The sequence below is a fragment of the Podarcis erhardii genome (genome assembly GCF_964252035.2).
Source record: "Podarcis erhardii genome assembly, chromosome: 17".
Lineage (NCBI taxonomy): Eukaryota > Metazoa > Chordata > Lepidosauria > Squamata > Lacertidae > Podarcis > Podarcis erhardii.
Window position 1 is genome coordinate 13,006,694 of NC_138515.1, and position 23,218 is coordinate 13,029,911.

A 23,218-nucleotide genomic window follows, 5' to 3' on the forward strand; every position below is an offset into this window, starting at 1 on the left:
TGTGTGTAGTCAAAGGCATTTGCTCTAATTCTTCTGCTGCTACTGTAATTTAATGATCTTTCCTATGATCCCTGGGATTCCAATTCATTTTAAACTATTATTAGGGCTGGGCGATATCTGGTTTTCAACATCGCAATATACTGATACATCACAATGTCTGAAATGTCAATGTCAATGTCAAAATGTCAATGTCTGATGGAGCTACGAAGAGGCATTGGCTGACTTTCCTGGTTTTTTCCACGATGTGAGGTTTGCATAGCAAATACACAATTTGTGATATATTGCCAGGCCGAGAATTATGAAAGTGATATCACGATAAGGACTTCAAACCCATTTTGGATGATATGTCACCCAGCTCTAGTTTTAATGTATGAATTCAGGCATACTCTAATGCAACAGACCATAAGATAAGCTCCCAGGAGCCTTTTAGAGTAGGGATTCCTAAACTGTGGTTTGTGGATCACTGGTTGTCTGTGAGCTTCATTCAGATGGTTCATGGTATGTTCATTAAATAGCTGAAAATCAAATAACGCCAAGTACAGTGCATTGTGTGGGATGCGGGTGGCACTGTGGGTTAAACCACAGAGCCTAGGACTTGCCGATCAGAAGGTTGGCGGTTCGACGGGCTGAGCTCCCGTTGCTCGGTCCCTGCTCCTGCCAATCTAGCAGTTGGAAAGCACGTCAAAGTGCAAGTAGATCAATAGGTACTGTTCCGGCGGGAAGGTAAACGGCATTTCTGTGCGCAGCTCTGGTTCACCAGAAGCGGCTTAGTCATGCTAGCCACATGACCTGGAAGCTGTACGCCGGCTCCCTCGGCCAATAAAGTGAGATGAGCGCCACAACCCCAGTCGGTCATGACTAAACCTAATGGTCAGGGGTCCCTTTACCTTTACAGTGCATTGCAGTTTCTACAACTGGCAGAAAAACCATTAAATGGCTCACCAAGACCCTTAGCAATTTTCAAGTAGTTCACGGGGTAAGAAAAAGTTGGGGTGGCACCATTCTAGAGTTTTAGATCTATGATTGCAATCCTTCTAACGAATGGTCTACATGTTCAGCTAAATTATGTGGTGTGCCTGTTTCAGACTGCTTACCAGCTCATGGAAAAGCCTAGGCCAATTATTTGTTTCCAGTGTGCTAGCTGGAATCTATGCACAGGATTCAGATATGCAATCTCCCACTTCAGTGTAACAAGATTTTACTGAACATGCAGCTCAACTCTTAGATCCAACAGCAGATTTACAGTCCTCCTTTATAGAAGAGGTTGGGGGGGGGGTTACAGCTGTTCATCTTGCATCTCTCGATGGGTCTCCTTTTTTTCTCCATACTTTTTCAAAGTATGTCAGGAGGGAAGCAAACTTTTTTGGCCCAGAATTTATAATAATCCAAAGACAATATTTTCCCGCACTTTGTGGAGGAGCCTAGAATCAATCCGAAAAAGGATCAATTGGGAAAAATTTATAAGCAATGAGGAGGAAGGGGAGGAAAGTAAATCAGAGGATTGGTCTGCATTCTAGGTGAGGCCATCATTCAGGTGTGGAAATAATGAGAGGCGATGCACAAAGTACCTGTAAAAATGCAGCTTGCTCCAAAGTTATTTCAGCCACTCAACAAAAATATTGGAGACAACCGGAAATGTGAAAAGTGGTGGGTTGGGGTGAGGAAATGTTGATTTATTTATTTTTACAAGCAAGTGTAGATAGATGTTTGTACTAGTTCTAGCTTTATGGGAAAGTTGTGATTGGGTATGATCAGAGAATTTCCCATCATGCTATTCTTATACTCTTTTTACTGAGTATAAACTTAATTAAATAGCAGGTGTGATAACACATTAAACCGTCTGAAGGGTGTGCAGGTATTTCACATCAGTTCAGGCTTCGTGGCTTACAGGGTTAACTTCAGATAAGCTTAAGCACTCAAAACATATGTCTGCTCAATTTTCTACGCCACAACAAATAAGATCCAAAAAAATTATGCAGTGCTGAACAGCATTTATGGTTACGAAATTCAGTCTCTCTTTTTAAACCAGACAATAAAATTCATCTGTAGAAATAGAATCGTGTATGCAGCTGTTTATAAGTGTTCTGATGTTGTTCTAATTAAATAATTGAATGGGTGGCCCCATTCTTCCGTGCCAAACTCCTTGAAGAAAATACCAAGTGTTAAACCTGGAACTTCCGTTGACCAACCAACCAATAAGGCACACCACTGTTCATTTCCTTGAGCATATCTTCAAAGGCATTTTAAAAGAAAATACTTTATATGGAAGACTAGAACAAGTTGTCAAGCAGTCTTCAGAATCTTGTTCACACAGAAGCAATTTACCAGTAGCTGAATATTTTGTCTGTGCTCTAAGAATGTACCTTTGTTCTAAAGGGATCATCTTCTTTAGGAAATAATCGAACGGGTCTTTAAATATTATTGTAGTTGTGTGGGAGGCATTTTTTCTTGACCCAGCCACGGGTGTGCTATTGATGGCATGGGTCTCTAACATGGAATTTATTTCATGCCATGTGCTCTCCTGATTCCATGGGAAACAGCTCCCACATAACTAAGAGACCCTTTTAAGCACCTGTCCACAGTTGTAATCCCCTAAATCAGGGGTCGCCAATGTGGTGAGATGCCCCAGCCAGAATGGCCAGTGGTCAGGGAGCTAGAAGTTGTAGCTCAAACCATATGGAAGGTCCCACATTTGCTATCCTTGTCCTAAAGGTGTAAGGTTAATACGTGCTCATCTATGCACCTCTATTTTCAAGCCTATTACTGATAGTTCTATTATTACAAAACGTTACTACAGCTATGTGTGTGAGAGAGACAGAGGGACGGAGAAACGAAGAGAAACATAATTTTTCAGGGATTTCCTAGATAAAAAGTTCAACTCAAAATCATTTATTCAAACAAAATGTTTCTTAAATACAATTAAATACATTGCACACTTAATGCACTCTTTCACAGTAAAAAAACAAAACGAACAAACAATAGGAAGCACATGTTTGCTGAATGGTCCCTAAAAATGCTTCATTAACCATGCCTTGTATTCTTTTTGTTGTTGTTTCACATAAAAAGAGAATTTAGAAGCTGTCTATTAGGTTAGTCATAATCGAGGGTTTTCAAAGGACACTAACTTCAGTTTTAATGAATTATATTAAAATTTGTACTCCTGCTTTTCTGAATGTATGGCACAGTTGCCTAGGGGGTTTCCTGTGAACACACCATTCAAATGATCAGGAGCTGCGCAAGAAAAGAAGCTGCTCAAGTTCCTAATGGATTGTGCTTGGCAATGCCAGTTGTGTGATGCAGCCTCTACCATTTTTGGACTACAACTCCAGGCATGTTTGCTGGGAACTGCTCTTAAGACGACCTCTGCAACTGCATCTTGCTTTATCCAGACTTTCTACTGGCAAAATAAATTTTAATTTTAATTGCTTGAAGGCAATCTCTCTGCAAAATGCTTACACTATTTCCATTGGACTTGGGAGCATAACCAGTGTCAAATGGCTCTGCAGCTAATGCTTAGAAATGTGTTTGTGTAGAAGGTGGCTAGCAAACAAGAAGGGAGATCTACAGCCAAATCTTACGCCTGTTTACTTAGAAGACTCATTGACGGCAAGGTTGCCAATGGCTGCTTCACACTTAATGAGAACAGGTACGTTTGCTATGTCTACACTGGTGGGTATCTTTCCTTTTCATATTTGCTGTACTTTTTTGTGAATGCAGCAAATGCACCTGCTGCGACAGATTGTGAACTGGTCGTTAGTATGAGCCAAAATCGGGAGCGGAGTCAAAGTGCAAAACCAAAAACAGGAGGGGGAAGAGTCCCCTTTCTCTCTTTCAAGATTCTGTTCAACAACACCTAGGTCATTTGTTTCACAAGAGAACTGTATTCTTCCGCCAGTTTTTTCTGCTCATTTAGTTTTTCCAGCACTGCATCCATTAAATACGAAGCAAAAGGAAACTGAAAGAGAAGCAGAGTAAGAAAAATGATCAGCGAAGCCTATATTTTTCTTCAGCTAGAAAACATTTACTAAGTGTTCTGAAGCCATTAGATTTCACTTAGTTCTGACACTGGCACACTTGCCCACGTCCGTTCTCTCCTAAAACGGATCCTCCTGATTAGTGTGTGTAACTGTTCCTTATCATAAAAATGATAAAAGAGCAGAATAAAATGAAAAAAGATAAACGCCTTATTGAACAATTCATGGTTTACTGACCATGTTAATGATGTAATCTGCAATACCAGCAGCTCTGTCATTTATCTTCAATCAGCTGATCAATATGAGGTTACAGTCATCTCTGGGGCACTTATAAGTAGACGCAGCACTGCATGCTGACTGCTCTCAGGAGAGGGAGAGAGGGAGCTATCAATACAGCTCCTCGGGCCGGAGGCAAATGCTTTCAGAGGCATCCAGTGAAACTTTGGGGACTAAATGCAGGGGGGGGGGAATCCCTTCACAGATCAGGATTCTATTGGGAAACGTAAGCATAAAGGAAACTTCGGGGTGGGCGCAGGACAAGCTTGCACTGACTTTATTTATACTTTACGGTCAAAGTTAGAAAAACAACATTATTCACAGGATGGCTGTAATTCTCAAGAAAGCCTTCGTCACATGGCAAGTCAGCAGTCTTAGTCAGTGTCCTTAGAGCAAGTCAGCAGTCTAAGTCAGTGTCCTTAGAGCAGTGGTGTCCAAACTTTTTTCAAAGAGGGCCAGATCTGATGAAGGGCCCTGAGGGCCAAACCAAAGGGCCAACCAAAGTTGTTAACCTTTTTTAGGATTGAAGTTGTTGAGCTTTTTTTTAGGATTTTACTCCAAAGTTGTTGAGCTTTGTTTAAGGTTGAAGTTGTTGAGGTATTTTTAGGATTTTGCCCCAGGAGATAAACTGCCACAGGGGCCAAATTAAACAGACCGGCAGGCCGGATTAGGCCCCCAAAAAGGTCTTTAGTCATGACTGCCTTAGAGCAACAGTCCACAGCGGAAAGGAAATGTTTTTCACCACGTGAATGGGTTGCTTGTGAGCATCTAAATCTACACCAATTCTGTGAGCTCACTATGATGTTGAGAAGGAAGAAAGTGATTTCCCCAGCAGGCCACGCAACAGGTGTGAAATCTTGTGCTAAGTCTGGAAAAAGCCTTTCAGTTGCAGAAGGACTCCTGAGGATCCAACCTTTTCTGGCCCCAAAGGCTATGAACCTCAACAAAGTGGGCCAGGTTTCTGGTAAGAGCTAGAAACGGTAACTAGCAAATATGGCAAAAGTGACACCAGGGGCTGGATTTGAAATGCTCAAGCATGAGCCTAGGTCAAGGTAGATGCAGCATGTAATGACAGGTGGACATATCAAGCATATTAAGTCATTCTGTTGAGAAGGTTGGGTTTGGTCGACAGATAACACTCAGCAGTTAGTACTGTTCAACAAACAGAAGCACTAGCAGAAGACTTCACTCAACACAGACTTAGCACAAGCATCTTCTTGAGAGGTTTTGCAAGTCCTTGTGCAACACTTTGTACCAGCAGACGCTGTGGAAAATATTTCACAATGTCTTGTGCTAACAGAAGCACTCCACTGAATTTCACTTCTTTTTCACAAAGGTTTTGTGCTAAGTCAGAGGAAGTCTTTTCATTTGCAGATGAGGGCTTCTGCTTGCACCTGTGGAACCAACCCATGGTACCTGAAGATTGCTAACCTCAACAAAATAGGCTAGGTTGGCAAAGGGGTTTGCTTAGAAATCCCTATAGATGCAGAGGTATTCCCACAATGGGGGGTTTAAGACCTTTCCTTCGCTGCAGGCCACACATCCAAGTGGACCAATATCAGAAATAAGGATATGCAAGTTTGTTTGTTTTTTAAAGAAGTTTTCTTCTCCAGTTAAGTATTCATAGATGAATTAAGAACAAGAAAAAGTTGTATGTGGGGACATAAGCAAATGACTAACTCAAACAATCACAGATGAGAAAAATAAATTAATACAGAGAAAAACACATCAACATGTGTGCAGTTTATACACTGGTGTTAAGGTTTCTTGTGCCAAAGAATACTGAGCCAGTGGGAATCATGGAATGCAGTTCACATGTGACTTTGTAAATATCATTTCCCTACATTATGCTTTCCCCCTCTTCATGTAGTTATGTATAGGGTAACCGCCATCCTTTCCATTCTTCAAAGTTTCTCAGACCTGTCTGTCACCACCCAGACCACATTTGCTTTTCAGGCATCTTTATTTTTTCCTAATAACACTCCCCTTTAGATGAATGGATTACTTTACCACTGTCTTGGGCTCATATCATTCTATATTTTACCTGCTGTTCACTACATTCTAAGGCTCCTTTGTCACTGTAAAATGATTTTTAAGGAGGTGTTTCTATCTTAATCATTCAGTGCAATCAAGGATAAGAAAGCTTGAAATGTTGCAGATGTCTTGCACATTTATCAGCTTCTGGGAATGTGTCCATGTTCTTATCTGGCTCTCTTTATAGACATACATTCCACACTGCATCTTTGCAGTCTTCATCTTCAGTGGAGGCCTGCCAGATTTTTATTAATGGGTTAGTAAATATACAGATTTCCTCTGTGTGTTCATAATTCCTGAACAAAAAGAGCTCACCCTACAGAATCCTATCAATGGGGCCCAAATGTTTACTCTCTCTCATAGGAAGCTACATTATAGTACAAGCCCTTTTAGCTCAGTAGCAGAGGCTGGGGGGGCGGGGTTTCCAGTATGTGTGACATCACGTGTATGACCCGCATGCCTTGGGAACGGCTCAGGAGGCTGGAGGAACCAGCCAATGAACCTGCATTGTGCATGTCACATCACACACGCACAACATACACGGGGCACCTGGAGATTGTGGGGGCCTGGCCCCTTCAAACACATATTGAGGTGCCTTTGGCCCCCTAGAGTTGGCATGCCTGCTTCGTATGCATAGTGTAGGGGAAGCAGGCCATGAATAAAAACCAGGCCATAACTTTATTGATTAGGGTCAAATGTGTTTGGTGTGGGCACTGGGCATGTATCCAATGACCAACCAGCTCAGGTGCAAGTTGATTGACAGCTGGGGTTGACGAATATTAGGGCTCCCCCACAGTGCTTCTGGTGGAACCCCAATCAGTCAGTGGCCTATCAGCTTCCAAGCATCACCCTACCTGCATATATGATTTTTTAATTGACAATAGTTACAGATTATCCTGCCTGCAAGCTTGCCATCTACGATATGGGGCACTGAAGGCAAGAGCCACCAATTCAGGTTGCATAAATCAAAGAGATATGGCTCTTAAACAGCTGTTTGAATGGAAGGACCAGGCTGAATGTTGGTGGGCCCAGAGTTCATATATTTTATGACTTAGGCCTGGTCTCTACCCAGGGCATTTACAATGAAGGAATAAAAATGTGTATTCCTGTGGCAGGGAGTGACAAATTTTATAAGATGCAGCCAATGTTCCTGCAGCCAATCGGAAGCCGTGGAAGCACCGTCCGACGTTTGGGTTCCAAAGAACGTTCACAAACCAGAACACTCACTTCTGGGTTTGCAGCGTTCAGGAGTCAAAACGTTCGACTCACAAGGCGTTCAGAATCCAAGGTACGACTGTATATATATTCACCCTCTCCACCTACCATAAGCAAACACACACTTCTTTGGTTGAGGTGACAGAATGTAAAGGTTAGGCCTCTCACTCTGGTCCTTTGCTGCCCCCACTTCCCCTGCAGTTTGCCCACTTTAAGATGTTTGACAGATTAATTTGATGCAGGACAGGTTGATTTAGAGTCCGCTAGCTTTGGCAAAGAATAGTTTTCAGAGTTTCCCATTTGAATTAAAATTTTAAGTCAGTACAGTGGTACCTCAGGTTACAGACGCTTCAGGTTATACACGCTTCTGGTTATAGACTCCGCTAACCCAGAAATAGTACCTCGGGTTAAGAACTTTGCTTCAGGGTGAGAACAAAAATCGTGCGGCGGCAGCGGGAGGCCCCATTAGCTAAAGTGGTACCTCAGGTTAAGAACAGTTTCAGGTTAAGAACGGACCTCCAGAACAAATTAAGTTCTTAACCCAAAAGGAAATATCCCTTTCCTATACAGTTGCATGGCCTGACAGGGTCTGTCAAGATGGTATGCATATCTCCACTGCGATACCTTGTGCCTCACACTACAACCTGTTTATTCAGCTAATTTTGTGTGATGCAACGTTCAGTTGCTTTTCATAAGCCACATCACTGCAGAGCTCATATTACCTTATTGAAAAGACAACCCTGAGCAACAGAAAACAGTTTTACCAAAGTTTGTGATCGCTTTGAAGGGAACAGGGGTGGTGTTGTGTGCTGGGTGATGCCGATTCTTCACGAGCTGCCTATTGTACAGATTTCAGCTGCCTTTAATGTAAGGATACTAGAAGCTTTGCTCTCTGAGGGTTTCAAGAGAGCAAGGCCTCGTGAGAAAGGAGGCAGACATCAGAGAAGTAACTCTGCTAGCAAATGTCTCCAGGGACAGGGAAGTCCCGTGAAACAGCTCAAAGGGCAGCTACAACTAGGGGGCAATTTTTAATTTAACTGGCCCCCTCCCAATCTTTGATCTTATGAACTGTTTTGCTTACATTAAGCATTGGTGGTAGTAAGAAAAATGGCAGGTTTGGTACATAATAAAAAAACTCACATGACCCAATTCCAACAGTCATAGATTACAGTAAGCAAAGAAAGAAAAATGGAAGATTCATATGAAGTGGTCCTTAAAGATCCAGCAATGTTTGGTGTCTGATAAGACACTGCACTATGCTATGGATTTCCCATTTGTTATGGCAGGGGGGAACAGCAAACAGAAAGGAAAGAGTCACACAGGGAGTGCCGCCATGTTTGTGCAAAGCGACAGGGTCACTATGGGTATTACTGATATGTATGTATTTTCGTAAAATGTATATACCACTTGATGGTAGAAACACGCGCCCCCCCCCCCCCAATTCTTGCCACAGATCTGCCCTGCACCACTTTGCCTCCACCCTGCCCCTGACTTGGCAGAAGCAAGGGTTGACATTTGGTCCTCTTAACACACATAAAGAGCCTCTTAATTAGAGTGATGGCATTTTAGGCAAAGCAAGAATATTGGTCAGCCCTTTAACAGGTGACCTTTAGCTTCTGCTGCAAGGTAAGTTCTGCAGCGCTGAAGCAAGGGGAAAGGGCTTAAGCAGTGGACCATCTGTGATTTGGCTGCTGTGTCCTGGCTCCTGCATCTCAGCCAGGCATTATATTGCCAAACCCAAATATTTATTTACAAGTCAGCCTTGCAAATATCAATGGTTTAAATAGAAGCCGGGTTCTTTCATTAGGTTCTCATCCTCAGCACACAGTGCTATATTACACACACACACCCTGCCGCCCCCAAAGCGTCTCTTCAACAACAAGGGCTTACAAATACATATTTTCACTTTTTAAAGGACAGAAGTGAGACTATATAAAGGGTTACTTTGATTATGGATAGCTGGAGAAATGTACGTTGGACATTGTATATACGTAGGTATGCCACGTAATAGATCTCCTAACCAAGTCTTTCTCCATAAACTCTGTGTGCATCTGTGCCATGGGAGGTCATTGATTACTCTGCATTCCCTGTGCTTTAAGAAATGTTATGCATTGGAGGGACCCATTCATTTTTTCTTTCCTTCCCCAAGGCTTTCTGAGCTATATGGATACGTGTTTCCATTCCAGCTTGAAATTATAAAAACGATGTGACTTTAAGAATTGGTTCCAGTTTGCTTTTTCCCCTCTTCCTATTTTCCTTTTGCGTCATATCCTTTGGTTCATAAGCCTTTTCGGCAGGCTTCTTTTGACTATAGGTAAGCCGCTCTTGGAGACTTTTCAACAGAAGAGCAGGGCAGAAAGCCATTAAACCAGGGATGCAGAACTTTTCTCCAGCCAGATGTTGCTGAAGGCCAACTCCCATCAGCACTGGTGAGCAGGACCAATGGCAAGGATGATGGGGTTTGCAGTTCACCAACATCAGGAGGACCAAAGGTATTGTAAGTGATCCATAGATACTTTGGTGATGAAAGGCGCAGTCCTTACTGAAGGTCCAGTAGGAGGCTATAGGATTCTGCGGAAGCCCTGCTACACTGGTGGAAAGCAAGAAGCACCATTACTGTGACACTCCAGATATGCCAGTGGAATGTGGAGCTGGCCAAGGGAATGGCAGTAGAAGTGCTGTCGTTGGCTGAGACATTGGGACTGAGGATGCTGCAATGTCATCCTGCATTCAGTGTGCATGGGGATAGAGGCATGTGCGTGTCCCAATGCATGGATGGCATGCGCTGATGCCAGCAGAGACCCTGATTGAAGGCTTCTGGCAATGTATCCGGGGACGTTGTGGGTGCCTCTGTTGTGTTTATTCCACCGTCATATGTTCCGGTTGTATTTCCTTGGCCTCATACGAAGGTCCATGCTTCCTCTCCTCTCCTGGGCGAAACATGGTAGCCATTCCGCTAGCATATGTCGCCCCTGCACCCCCAACACGGGTAATGCGAGGATAGGATTGCTCCGTAGAAAGACTCTAATAGCCCATTAGGTGAAACAAGAGCTCGCTGGAAGCTTTCTCTCCACTCTGCCTGTAATCTCACTCATATGGGCCGGGGGGGAGGGAATCACTTTATGCAGATATATTTGTTCAGCAACTGCCCAGAGATATTATATTTGTTAATCAGCAACATTATTGATGATTTCCTTAGGCAGAAAAGATCCCGTCCCCTTTAGGTATCAGCAATACAGGAAACACAGGTGGAGATGCAACATCTACGAGGTGTGCCCCGGTTTACGACGCCTCTCTGGGGGAATCTTTAAATGACAATAAAGAACAACCAGTGCTCACCATGAAACTGCTCCCTCCCAAATTCTAATGTAGTACTAAAACGGTGCATGTCAGCAATAAAAATAAAACGTCTATGACATTTTAAATGTTATCATACTGTCACAGTGGAATAAAATTAGCTTGAAAAATGATCCAAAGGGATGTGATGTTGTTCATTTATGTATAACAGCAACAGCAGCAGTTTCCCTGTGTTCATAAAGGTTTCTCCATTAAATTTACCTCCAGTCAATAATTAGGAGTCCACAAATAAACCTAGGCAATTAAATCAATACTGTTGGGCAATTATGTTCTAGAGGCCAGGCTCAATGGCACAAGAAGACACTATATCAAACTTCGGTATTAAGTGATCTCATGTACTTTGCTGCAAGACATTCTGCGAGGGGGTGGGGAGGAAGTGGGGGTGGGGGGGAAGGTGGCCCAGCAGATCACAAAACGGACGTAAACATCTTGGATGGGAAATGCAAATGACACAAGAGGGCTCTAACTTTTCCAAGCTTATTGGCCTCCACAGAACGGGCAGGAGTTTTCATGTCAGCCTGGCTCCACAAAACTGGGCGGGTGCCTGCGGTACTGGTCCGCTGAGAGAAGGAGTATTCAATATCTTCTATGTGCACCTGCAACATATGATACTATCCTCACTTTCACAGGTACATGCCAAAAAGGCAGCTATCTGGCTTAGGCTTGTGAAGTTTTGTTGTGATTTAGGGTTGCCTTCCATTTTCTTCCATCGTCTTCCATCGTCAATGCTTCCATGTAGGACATCACATGTTCACTGGCACGCTTGAGGAACAAACGTTATGTTTGTTCTGCTATTTCTAAACATGCTGGGAAGCCATGGCAAAAAGACAGAACAAGGGCCATTGTAAATCCACAGTCAACTTTTGGAGCCCGTAGTTGGGAGTTCGAAGCCATGTGCTTCCCACTTGGTGGTGGTGCGAAATGAGCACAAGTATGATCTGAATCATCTCCAAAGGCTGCAATTCTCAACACACTTATGTGGGAGTAAGCTCTGAACTCAATGGGGCTTGCTTCCAAAGAAATAGCATTGTGCTATAAACGACATGAAGTCCCACTGGATTCAGGAAAGATCCTGCCTTTTCAAAATATGTGGATTCCAGCCGGAAACCTAAAACTTTGCCTAACTAAGTTATGCACTAATGGCCAGGTGAGAAGTTCAAAAGGAGGATACAGAAAACATTTTTTTTTTTTTGTATTTGATCTTTCTATCATATAGACTGGCAGAGGCACAGTTCTGGAGAACTTTTAACTATGGTTAAGAGTTTTTGAGACTACCACCTTCCCTCTTTTGTCTTCCCCAGATATTGTGTTACGTCAGCATTACTGTTAACTGGAGCCCCTGCTTAACTACAGTTTCAGATCCTGCTTATGATAGAAGCCTGCTTAGCATTGATAATGGCAAACATCAGTGACAGTAACACTTAGCCAGGGTTAAGGTGGTCAGAGGAAGGATGGCAGAATTTGTGCCACAAAGGAAGAAAGGAAGCAATGAGCAAAAGGGAAAGTATAGAGTGAGTTCTCAGTTGTGTCATCAGCTCCCAGTCTCTTAACCACAGTTAATGTATCACCAGAATTACATAGGCACCAACCCCATAAAACGGTTGCCTGATTCACACTTCCTATTGACTAGATATTTGCATTTCTGGGATTTTTGGGCAATGAAAGTATTGGCGCTCCTTTAACCTTTTGATAATAAATTAAATACCAGCCAGTCAATAAATAAATATCAGCCATCACTGTAACACTGGATTTTAAGTTTTGATCTCATTTATGGTGAAAATTTTTGCTGCTTTTAACTGGGTGCACAGATTGAAAGCTATTTCCACAAGTCTCCCAAACTGTTTTAAACACCCCCCTTTTCACTTTCTGAAGAGAAATCGCATGTGCATTTTACGACATTTGTGCAATAAATACTGCCATACATCTGTCATAAACAGACTCTTCTCTTCGTAGGACAGTTTCTCCCTGGATTAGGGAGACACATTAGCAGAACTGGGAGGATAAATATACTACACAGGAAAGAAGTTTCAAAACCCAGTTTATGTTGTCAGCCATCTTGAAACAAAAGCTGGCTATGACTAGAAAAGCAGGGCTCTCACCTGCCAATAAGCTGCCCTTGATCACTTACAAGAGGGGAGCATCCCAGCAGACTTGTGTGTGTATTAAAAAAAAAAAAGACTTGAAAGAGAAGAAAAAGTATCACACAGGTCACAGCGGCAGTCTCAATGGACCCCTCAGGGATTTCAGCTAGTCTCAGCCTTGTCATCCTCTATGCAGCCTTCCACTCTGCCCAGAAAATGTCGATAGGAAAATGTTTGAGGGGCCTCTGGTGGAAATTTTTTCATTCTTTCTGCATTGACAGGATGCCAAATCAATATTTACTTCCCACTAACAAGCTGCTTGAGGTCTCAGTAGAAAATATTGTAGAGAATGCGGGAAGACACGGTAATAAACAGCTGTCTGGCTGTGAGGAAAACATGAATTGACTGGAAACAGGTCCATAGTAAAAGGTCACAGAAACCCATGAACTCCTCAGGTGTCCATATCAACTACTAACTTTAAAGGCACATGATAAAAAAAATAATCTCTTTTTCCTAAGACGTATGAGGGAACAGATCCTTTTCTCTCCACCATGGATATAGATAGACTCAATAATTTAATTAATACGTTTGCCGAGATGTAGGCTTGTCTCCCTAGATGTTCTATTTTCCATATGTATCATTAGCTCAAACAAATATGGTGTTAACCTTTCCTCCATCTCATGCGAAGTCTCAAAAGCTTAAGAGAAAAGGATGTTTAGGAAACACCCTTGAAAATTTTCAATAGATTTTATTTTTTGTAAAAAGATACTGAAATGCGTTTTAATTAAATCTGTACTTGAACCTCTCAGACTTAGGTGAACTCTGCCTAAGGTATTTAACTTCCTTTCTTTCCCCAAAACGTAAGGAGGAATGGTTCACTTGGGGCTGAATTTAGCTAGGGTTGACATTTTCTTCCAGCCCCTCCGCCTGTCTTCCTTTGCTGTATTCACCAAGTGGCTTCTCACCTTGCAGGTGCCACTAGGAGTGGGGAGCAAGGTGACATCACAGGAGGCCACGTGAGATGTGCACTGATCACCGCTTTTGGCTTGGTCAATGCATCTTCCCATTGGAAAATAGGAAATCCAAATAGGGACCTCCACCTGGCATCATTATTATCAATGATTTCTCTGTAGGAAGGGCTCCCGGTAGGTGAGTGAGAAGCAGAGCTTTTGGACCAACCAGCCATTTCCTTGGAAGAGAAGCACTCTGTTTCTTACTCAGATAACGGGCTCCTCTCCCACCAGGAATTGGGAAATCACTCCAGATCTACCATGCAAATAGCCTTTGAAGAAGTTCTCCTTTTTCAATAGAAAGGATCCCCATAAATACAGGAAGGAGGTAAATGAGACTCCCACACTCTTTTGGCCTTCTTCACACTGGGAACTGAACTCTCCCCATCTTAGCTGTCAAAGGTGGGTGATAACAAGAGTGTTCTCTCCCATAGCTGAGGAAGTCAGCAAGTGTAGCATACCGGTATATTTTCTGGACAATATTGTGTAAAAACCGCATCTTTCCGGTAGATAAGCAATTGCATGCCATGAAATAAACAAATTATAGCCATGGTTATACTTGATGATATAGCAAAAACCAAGCACCTGTCCTTCAAGAAGCTTCTGTAAGTAGCCCATCCATTCTTTGTCGCTTTCATATTCCATTTTCATCTGTTGTGTTTCCTAAAAACACACACCAAAATAAATAAATATTGATGATGAAGAAGAAGAATTTGGATTTGCTATCCCACTTTATCACTACCCTAAGGAGTCTCAAAGCGGCTAACATTCTCCTTTCCCTTCCTCCCCCACAACAAACACTCTGTGAGGTGAGTGGGGCTGAGAGACTTCAGAGAAGTGTGACTAGCCCAAGCTGCATGTGGAGGAGCCGGGAAGCGAACCCAGTTCACTAGATTACGAGTCTACCACTCTTAACCATTACACTACACTGGTGCACAACAATTCCTCTATTACAGGGTGCAGAAGTTGGGGTCTGCCACCCCTTGTCAGCCAGATCACCCTGTCTACTAGCAGCAACATTTAAAGGGATATAAGAAGTAGAGAAAGAAGACTTTTCTGTCCCAGGCAATATCGAGCAGGGCTTTCTTCAATGCAGTCCCAACCCTCAGTATAGCTCCACCGTGTTGTTAACTTGGAAGTCAGGTCTGTGGCTTCTCAAGGCACAAATGGTGGACCTCCACAGCTGATGAGTCAGTGGTTACAGAACTTCTATCACAAAACATGTGGCTTTTGGAGCTAAGCATGGGGGATGCATTTGAGGGACAACTCCAAACTCCCCAAGGATCTGTGGAATAAGTTCTTTTAAACCTTGCCCATTTATTCACGAGCGGTTCACCCTTCCCAATAGATTTAGCCCACATCCCAAAAATACTGAAGTACTGTTTCTGGGGGAGATGGACGGGTAGGTGGGGGGGGGCCTCCCTGGTCCTGAATGGGATGACTGTGCCCCTAAAGGACCAGGTGTGCAGCCTGGGGGTGTTATTTTGGACTCAATTCTGTCCAAGGAGGCAAAGATCAATTCTGTGTCTGGAGTGCCATACTTACTACTGGGGGAATAGTTTACTTGGAATTGGAGGGTATGAAATATGTTGCATTTAAATTGTCACTCATTTCTGAGTGGTGGCAGGCAAGAAAAAACTAGGGAAGGGCCAGAGCACAGTGATCAAGAAAACATGCAGAAGGGCCCAAATTGAGGCTACAATCCATTACTGGAAGTAAACTGCATGCAAAGACGGGTTCGAGCAGATGAAAACAATAGTGGGTCCAATGATCAAGAAGGCAGTTTCCGCATGTGCTGTGGAGGGAAATGAGGGGCAGATGGGGCTTGTCAACCTGGAAAACTCTGGTCCTCAGCCTCTGCTATGCTCTTTCATGAGAAAGGCTTCCGGAAGAAACCCCAATGAAAAATCTGTACCCGCTGCCTTGAGGGACATCTTAGGGACAAGAAAAGGCAACAACCCAATACATACATAGAATCTTAGAATCTTAGCTAAAGAATCCATGACACACACCCAGTCTAATCTTGTTATTGCACTGGTGGAGCCTTATGGTGAAGGGTGGGTAAGAAATCAGAAGAGGAGGAAGAAGAAGAGAAAGAGGAGAATAATTTTATAGAGTCTAAGTGACACTGCTACAGCCCACTGAGTTAAATGGAGCTATGCCAATCCACACCAGCAAAAGACGCGGCTTCCTTTTAGCAAAACCAGGTGTTATTGGTAGCTTACCTCATCATCCTCAACATCAAGTAAATTGTCTAAATCAGTCTTTGAAATGTTAAGGATAGATGCTGCCACGTGCTGGGCTCGGTAAACAGACGCTTTGGAAACGCTGTTGCATTTTTTGTTTTCTTGCATTTTTTTAGTACATCTGATTCGCGTTCTCATCTCTTTCACACTAGATTGCAACTCTGTGGCCAAACTCTAAGGAAAGTGAAATAAAGAAATAAATGATCAGTACATTTCCAGATCACCTTTCAACGCCTTTGGTCTTCATATTGGCACATCACAAATGCTTTAAGGCATGGCTGCAGTTGGGGTAGAAGTCATAATCAAAAGAAAGTAGGCTGCACATGACATATAGGTATGTAACTGCACAAGCACACGTGTGTAATCGATAAACACCCCATTTGTTTGGCATATGTATGTTAATAACATCCCTAGAATAGAACAGAGCAGAGTTCTGGAATGACTTTGGACAAAGTTTGATGTGTTGAACAAGACAGTTCTACAAATAATCCACCCTATTTATTGTTTTAAAAGAACCTCAACATGAGAAACCACATGAGGTAATCAAGTTAAAAATAACAAAACCCTGCCTACAGTCCCCAAAAGCTGCCACAGCTGTTATCCTCTTTTGAATTTGCCTGAATATTAGACCCGTGTTTTGCTCTAGATGTTAAACTTTGGTTCCACAACGGGGTTAATGGTGCATACCTACTCATTCAATAGGATGAGTTCAATTGAGTTAGTTAGGATTTACTCCCATTTAAATAGATTGGCAGCCTAAAACCTGCAATAGCACCTAAGAAAAGATAATGCATCATAAACATGCACATCAAATGCCAGATGTTGCCTCATTGGAGCAAGCTTCTATTAGTGATAAGATTCATACAGTTGTTCATGAGTAAACAACAACAACAACATGGAATTTATTTTGAAATGAAGTTAAAAATTCAGGCGACACAAAAGGAAGAACACATGTAACAATACAAGAAGATCACTGATCATAGTCCTTGTTGTTGTTTAGTCGTTTAGTCATGTCCGACTCTTTGTGATCCCATGGACCAGAGCACTCCAGGCACTCCTATTTTCCACTGCCTCCCGCAGTTTGGTCAAACTCATGCTGGTAGCTTCGAGAACACTGTCCAACCATCTCGTCCTCTGTCGTCCCCTTCTCCTTGTGTCCTCCATCTTTCCCAACATCAGGGTCTTTTCTGGGGAGTCTTCTCTTCTCATGAGGTGGCCAAAGTACTGGAGCCTCAGCTTCAGGATCTGTCCTTCCAGGAAGCACTCAGGGCTGATTTCCTTCAGAATGGAGAGGTTTGATCTTCTTGCAGTCCATGGGACTCTCAAGAGTCTACTCCAGCACCATAATTCAAAAGCATCATAGTCCTTAGCCATCATTAAATTTTAGTACTCCAAAAATCCTAGTGTATCTTCACATGTTGAGACATTGGCAATAATGTTTGTTTGTTAAAGTCAGATTTAAGAAAGAATATGAAAAACAAAGCAAGACGAAAAGGGGACATGGAAGACACACACATATGGACAGCTTCAGACCAAAAAGTATATAGCACACTGGATACGGCCACATCATATGCCTCAACAAGCGCTTTTCAGCATTACCTCTCCAGCATCTATCTGTATTAGACTGCCTTCTGGTACAGGAATTGCAGATTCCAGTATCTCTTCCTTTCCATCTCCAATACCACCATTTCACAGGGAGTCCAGGGCTTCAGCAGCATGTCATCAAAGAAGTCCAGAAGAGCAATCAGGAGTCCACTGGATTTCATTCAGACTCCAGGGATGCAACCCCCTTGCCAGTGACATTCCAAATCCCACCAGGGAATGGTCCACCCTGACAATGGGTTTATTACAATCCACTGACCAACAGACCAGTGACCAACAGATCCTTGGTTTGTTGCAAAGACTTGTGCAAGGTTGTGTCTCATCACATGGATTGGGTCCTTGATAAGCTGAGACAGGCCCAATACCAGAAACAAACCCTTAAAACCAGTCCAGCGTAGATTGGCTTCCTGGTGAGAGTAATATGTTATTTCATACCCTCCAACCTTTCTCTGGTGAAAATAGGGACTTCTTTTTCTTTTTCTTCTTCTTCTTCTTATACCCCACCAACCTGACTGGATTGCCCCAGCCACTCTGGGCAGCTTCCAACATATATAAAAGCATAATAAAACATTAAGCATTTTAAAAAAACCTTCCCTATACAGGTCTGCCTTCAGATATCTTCTTAAAGATGTATAGTTACTTATCACCTTGGCTTGGGGGCCGCATAACTCCATACCCTCCAACATTTCTCTAATGAAAACAGGGGCATCCTAAGGAAAAGTGGGACATTCCGGGATCAAATCAGAAACCAGGGCGGCTTCTGTAAATCCGGGACTGTCCCTGGAAAATAAGGACACACTGTTCTTCGTGTAGCACTGTCTGGAATAGAAAGGGGGCAAAGCTATGGTCCCGTTACAATTCACTACATGCTATGGGCCTTCTGGGCCCATCGACGTCATCAAGGCCGCACTGCAAACTTCCAGCCTCCAACACTGAAAGTAAGAAACTAGAGAGAGGATTTGCCTCCAGGGATAAAGAGATGCATAATGTTGCTTCTGTTGCTAGATCTATAGCACTGGAGGGCAATGCTGCAATCCAGCACATTGATTTCAATTGTTCTTAAGCACCTCTAACTGAATACTGGATTGCAGCCCAAATGGCTAATCAGCAGGCAGGACTTTAATAACTCGTACTCCACTGATGTTTTTGTTTTCCCCTGTGCTGGATTCTCATGGTAACCGTAAAACTATCCCTAGTGTTCCCCGACCATCAGTGCCACAAGGGAAGCATTGCAGTTTTGAATATGTTTTTAATTTTGGTAGCAAATAATTAAATGGCAAAGAGCTTGAAGTTTTTACAATGAAGGCGCACATATGTTTTAGAGGCTCATGATCTATTTTCCCACTAGAGTACTACAGAAGATAGAATTCCCCCTGTGAAAACTCACCAACCCAATCCTTCTTAAGTAGCTAATAAGTTCAATGCTGAGTATGTAAGGGAATGATCAAACAGTTTCACCAGCAGCACTAGCTCATACTGGTTTGATGGAAAAGAGAGAGAACTACATAAATAACGGTGAATTTCTGCGCAGCTTTAGAGAGATCACACCTGAAATATTCAGTCGGCCTTAAACAGCTGGCATTCAGACATGATCAAAACAAAAGTATTATCTGTCAGCTGAAAGCAATGGCTTAGCATTGGCAGCAAATGAGAGCCAAAGTCTGATTAAAGAACGAGTAAGTGGTTTATGAAAAAGATTTAAGCAGAAAGGTGGAAGAATATGGTAGAATAGAGAAAGGGGAGTCACCACACACAATAATTCAGTGAACATCCAGCAGTTTCCCACTAATTCAATTGTAAACAGCTCTGAGAACATGGCTGATACGGAGGGGTATACACTTTCTTGAAATAAATAACTGTGCAAGATAGCAGACTATTTTTGCTATCTGTGATTTCTTTTTCAAATAAATATGTCAATAAGCACAGGAACAGCTTGGAGGTCTTCTGTAGCACCATTCCAAGCACAGGAGCCAACTGCAGGGAGCCGTGGCTGCTTGGGCACCCACAATAATCTAATTGTGAGGGTCAGGCACCCACAAAGTCAATGAGCAAAGCCAGCAGGTGGCAGTGGCACTGCCTCAGAGAGAGAAGAAATTCAGCTCTGTCCTCCACAGCCAGCCGGTGAGGCACCATTTCTGGGTTAGGGGCTTGGACGCTGAGACAGAGTCTCTCTGCCTCCGAGTGTGAGCCCCTCCCCACAGAAAAGGGTGCTTCGCTTGGCTGTGGAGAGTAGGAGGAAGAGGAACGGCTGCCGCAAGGCAGACATGCGACATCACATGCACTATGTGCAGGCATGTGCTTGTCACATCACACGTTCGTGTTACGACAGCGGGAACCCACAATCTTGAGGGCGAGATGGCTCCCCTGGTTCCAAGAGTAGCCATGGCTAAGGAAAACACGACCATCAACATTGCCAGTCGAGCGTCTGCATTGCTACACATGACAGAAAAACAGGCTTATGAGGGGGACTACTTACAGAACCCACAGGATGGAGCACCACTGAAATGCACCATTTCATATTTCAGGGTACACAGAGGGATTTGGAATAAAGGGTGAAAGAGTAACCAAGTTCCAAATCTTTGTTCCTGCATGCATTCAAGTTTAATGTGTCATAAAGGATGGTGTTCCATTACGTATTGCTCAGAGTAAACCCATTGGCATTAACTGATGCAAATTAACCAGGCTCATTAATTTTAGTGGGTCTACTCCGAGTAACATTAAGGGGGAATACCACTGAAAACATCTGTATTGCCCCTCAGGCCATCAGCAGTTGTGCTCTCTACTGCCTTCAAGAGCCAAATGGAAGGTGCCCTTTGAGGCAAGTTTCCTAGCACTTTTTCAGACTGGTTCTTCTCTGCTGGATGGTCCAATTTCAACAGAGCACTAGTTGCAAAAAATATAAATAAAAATAAATAAATAATAGCAAGAGCTTTTGACATGCATACACTTAGCACTGTTTATAACAGTAATCACTTTATTTATGGATGCTGTGAGCTAGCCAGAAGTAAGATGATAATAATTGTTTGCGGTCTATAATAGGGGAGGGGGTGACACTCACTCTAAATGTCACTCTTGGGATAGAGGGAGAAAAGATGGGAACGCAGCCTGAAGCTGGAAAACTCAAGAGAGCTACACTAATTTTTATTTCCTGCCACATGTAGTAGGTGGTCATTCTACAGACATTTTTTATTATTATTGAAAAGAACCAAACTGGACATTTTAGGGGGGAAACCTCATAGGCTTCATTTCCCAGTGGTTTCATAAAAGAGCAACAGAGAATCACTGGCTATACTGTTAGCCACTAAAATGACTGACCATGCAGATTATCTTATTCTAAGATGTGACATGTAGAATATGAGTAATACACAAAATTTGAAAGCTATACAAAGTTAGGATGATGCTATTTGCTCACTGACCTTAGGATTGACCTTAGGAGTATGAAACAAACAAGGATTGATCAATGAAGTTCTCCACTTGGGTGCCAAATCAGAGTTTGGTGATTGGGAGCGTCCATTGACTTATTACCTCCCATTTCCACGTCTTATGTTTTCGCCAGTCATAGTTTGCCATGACATCTACATTGGCAAAGTAGAATTAGCACAGTGTCTTCAAATAATGATTTTGAAACGAGTTTACAAACTTACAATTTGCCAGCTCAGATGTGGCAGCAAAATATGGGTAGCAAAAATCAGGAAGTGGAAGAGGAAATCCAAACACAAGGGAAAGAGGGAAGGAGTGTGAGCCCCAGGGAAGGACCCAGTTGCCAAACCACCATTGATTTGAACCATGGAGTTTAGAACACAGACTAACGGGCTTTTTTGCTCAGTACATTTTCTTCCCTAATAATGTATGTGTACAGAAAAACTGAATGAATGCCTCCCTTGTACAAAGCATGGAACCACATATAAAATTGATTACAGTATTATGAAGCATGGTTACTGGTGTGCTGAGCAAAGCACTCTAATTTCAAGCCTTTGGTTTATTCAAAACATGTTCTTCAGGGAGGAGTTGTAAACCTATTTGAAACATATCTAAAGAGATTTCTCTAATTCTGAAAATCCATTTCTTATTTCCCTTTACTCATTTCACAATCTGAGATTTGGGTAATCTGAAATCAATAGTTACAAAAGACTACTCCTATGGTAATTTTCCTACTACGTCTTGAGAACAGCTTATTTCTTTGATATTTTTGCAGTTTGTCAGCAGTTCACTATGGGCTGAAGAAGACAAAAGACAGCAGAAAACGGAGATCAGCAAACGGAAAGAGCAAGGCAGTGTTCTGATGAATTAATGGAAAACTAATGGAAATCTCTTCATTTATTTTAACATAGTCTCTTGTCTCTGAGAAACTTGTAGACCTGGATGAAACATCTTTGATTTTTTTTTTGCTCATGCATGCATTGATAAATGAGAGGATATCATTCTGTGGATATTGGGGCATGTTAAGGGTCTAGCCTGCATATTTCAATTTCTATCCCCCCCAAAACCCCTAAGTTTAGCTGTAATGAGGATCCCAAAGGGACACCAGGGCTTGAAATTGGAACTCAAACTGAGGCTGGGACCTTGGCCCGAGGCTGTGTACCCTCAGATCTCAGAGTTCTTCTTAAATCCAGAAAATCCAGAAGAGAAGGTTAAAGGAAAAGCACCCTCTGGTTGGTAGGCAATGTGGAGCCCTTGGCTTGGTCAGGCCTAGTGTAAGTACCAGGAACCTACAGTTATGCATTTCACTGGTAAACAAAGCAATACCTCTCAAACTCTAGCATCTAACTTAAAACCTCTACATTTAAATTTTTGAGCATATTTCTACTGTAGTCAGTACCCATCAAACTTTCCTTAAAGCATTTCAGCTCCCAAGAATCTTAAATGTCCTCAAAGACCTAGAAATAAAGGTCACACTTTTACTGACCTTATTTGATATTCTCTCAGAAAATACATTTTGAGCATTAGCTAAAGTCTGCTAACATTTTTGTTCAGCTTTGTCAGTCTGAGCTTTGATCTACTGGCAAATAATAAATTAAGAACCACTAGTCTTGTTCAGTGCTTGGAGAACAGCACTAAAACTGTTGGTACTGCAGGCAGCGGAGTATTTGTATAGCTAGTATACTATCCCCCGCCAGGTTACGGTTGAATGGCAAAGGTTTTGCGATTTTAGTAAGACATAAAACTCTACAAAAATATGTGGAAATAAATAAACAAACAAACAAACAAACAAACAAATAAATAAATAAATAAAATTTATACCCTGCCCTCCCCAGCCCCAATATAAATTACAATAAAACATAATGGGGGGGGGGAGTTAATTAAAATACGGCTTAAAATACGGCTTAAAATGCAACTTAAAATGCAGCCTCATTTTAGTAGTAGCCCATAAATCAAGACCATAAAGGGAGGAAACATCAGATACCGTATTTTTTGCCCTATAG

The 23,218-nt window shown here is 42.5% G+C and overlaps 1 protein-coding gene and 1 long non-coding RNA gene across 4 annotated transcripts in view; one reads left to right on the forward strand and one right to left on the reverse strand.

Annotated features, from left to right (window-relative positions):
* Positions 1-2,868: 2,868 nt before the first annotated feature.
* The window catches only part of CNTLN (centlein), a 166,914-nt gene continuing 146,564 nt past the window's right edge, over positions 2,869-23,218 (reverse strand). For 2 of the 3 annotated variants that reach the window (XM_081844812.1, XM_081844811.1), the window contains 3 exons: positions 16,173-16,367; positions 14,533-14,610; positions 2,869-3,955 (listed from right to left, as the gene is read on the reverse strand). In XM_081844812.1, the coding sequence (XP_081700938.1) occupies positions 3,854-3,955; positions 14,533-14,610; positions 16,173-16,367 (375 nt within the window). In that variant the 3' untranslated portion in view covers positions 2,869-3,853. Of the gene's footprint in view, positions 3,956-6,294; positions 6,520-14,532; positions 14,611-16,172; positions 16,368-23,218 lie in introns of all 3 variants that reach the window. The other variant, XR_014152056.1, reaches the window with a different exon arrangement.
* Positions 3,966-5,836, forward strand: LOC309332645. Its single transcript, XR_014152279.1, has 2 exons — positions 3,966-4,602; positions 4,648-5,836. It is a non-coding gene; the product is annotated as an uncharacterized lncRNA (long non-coding RNA).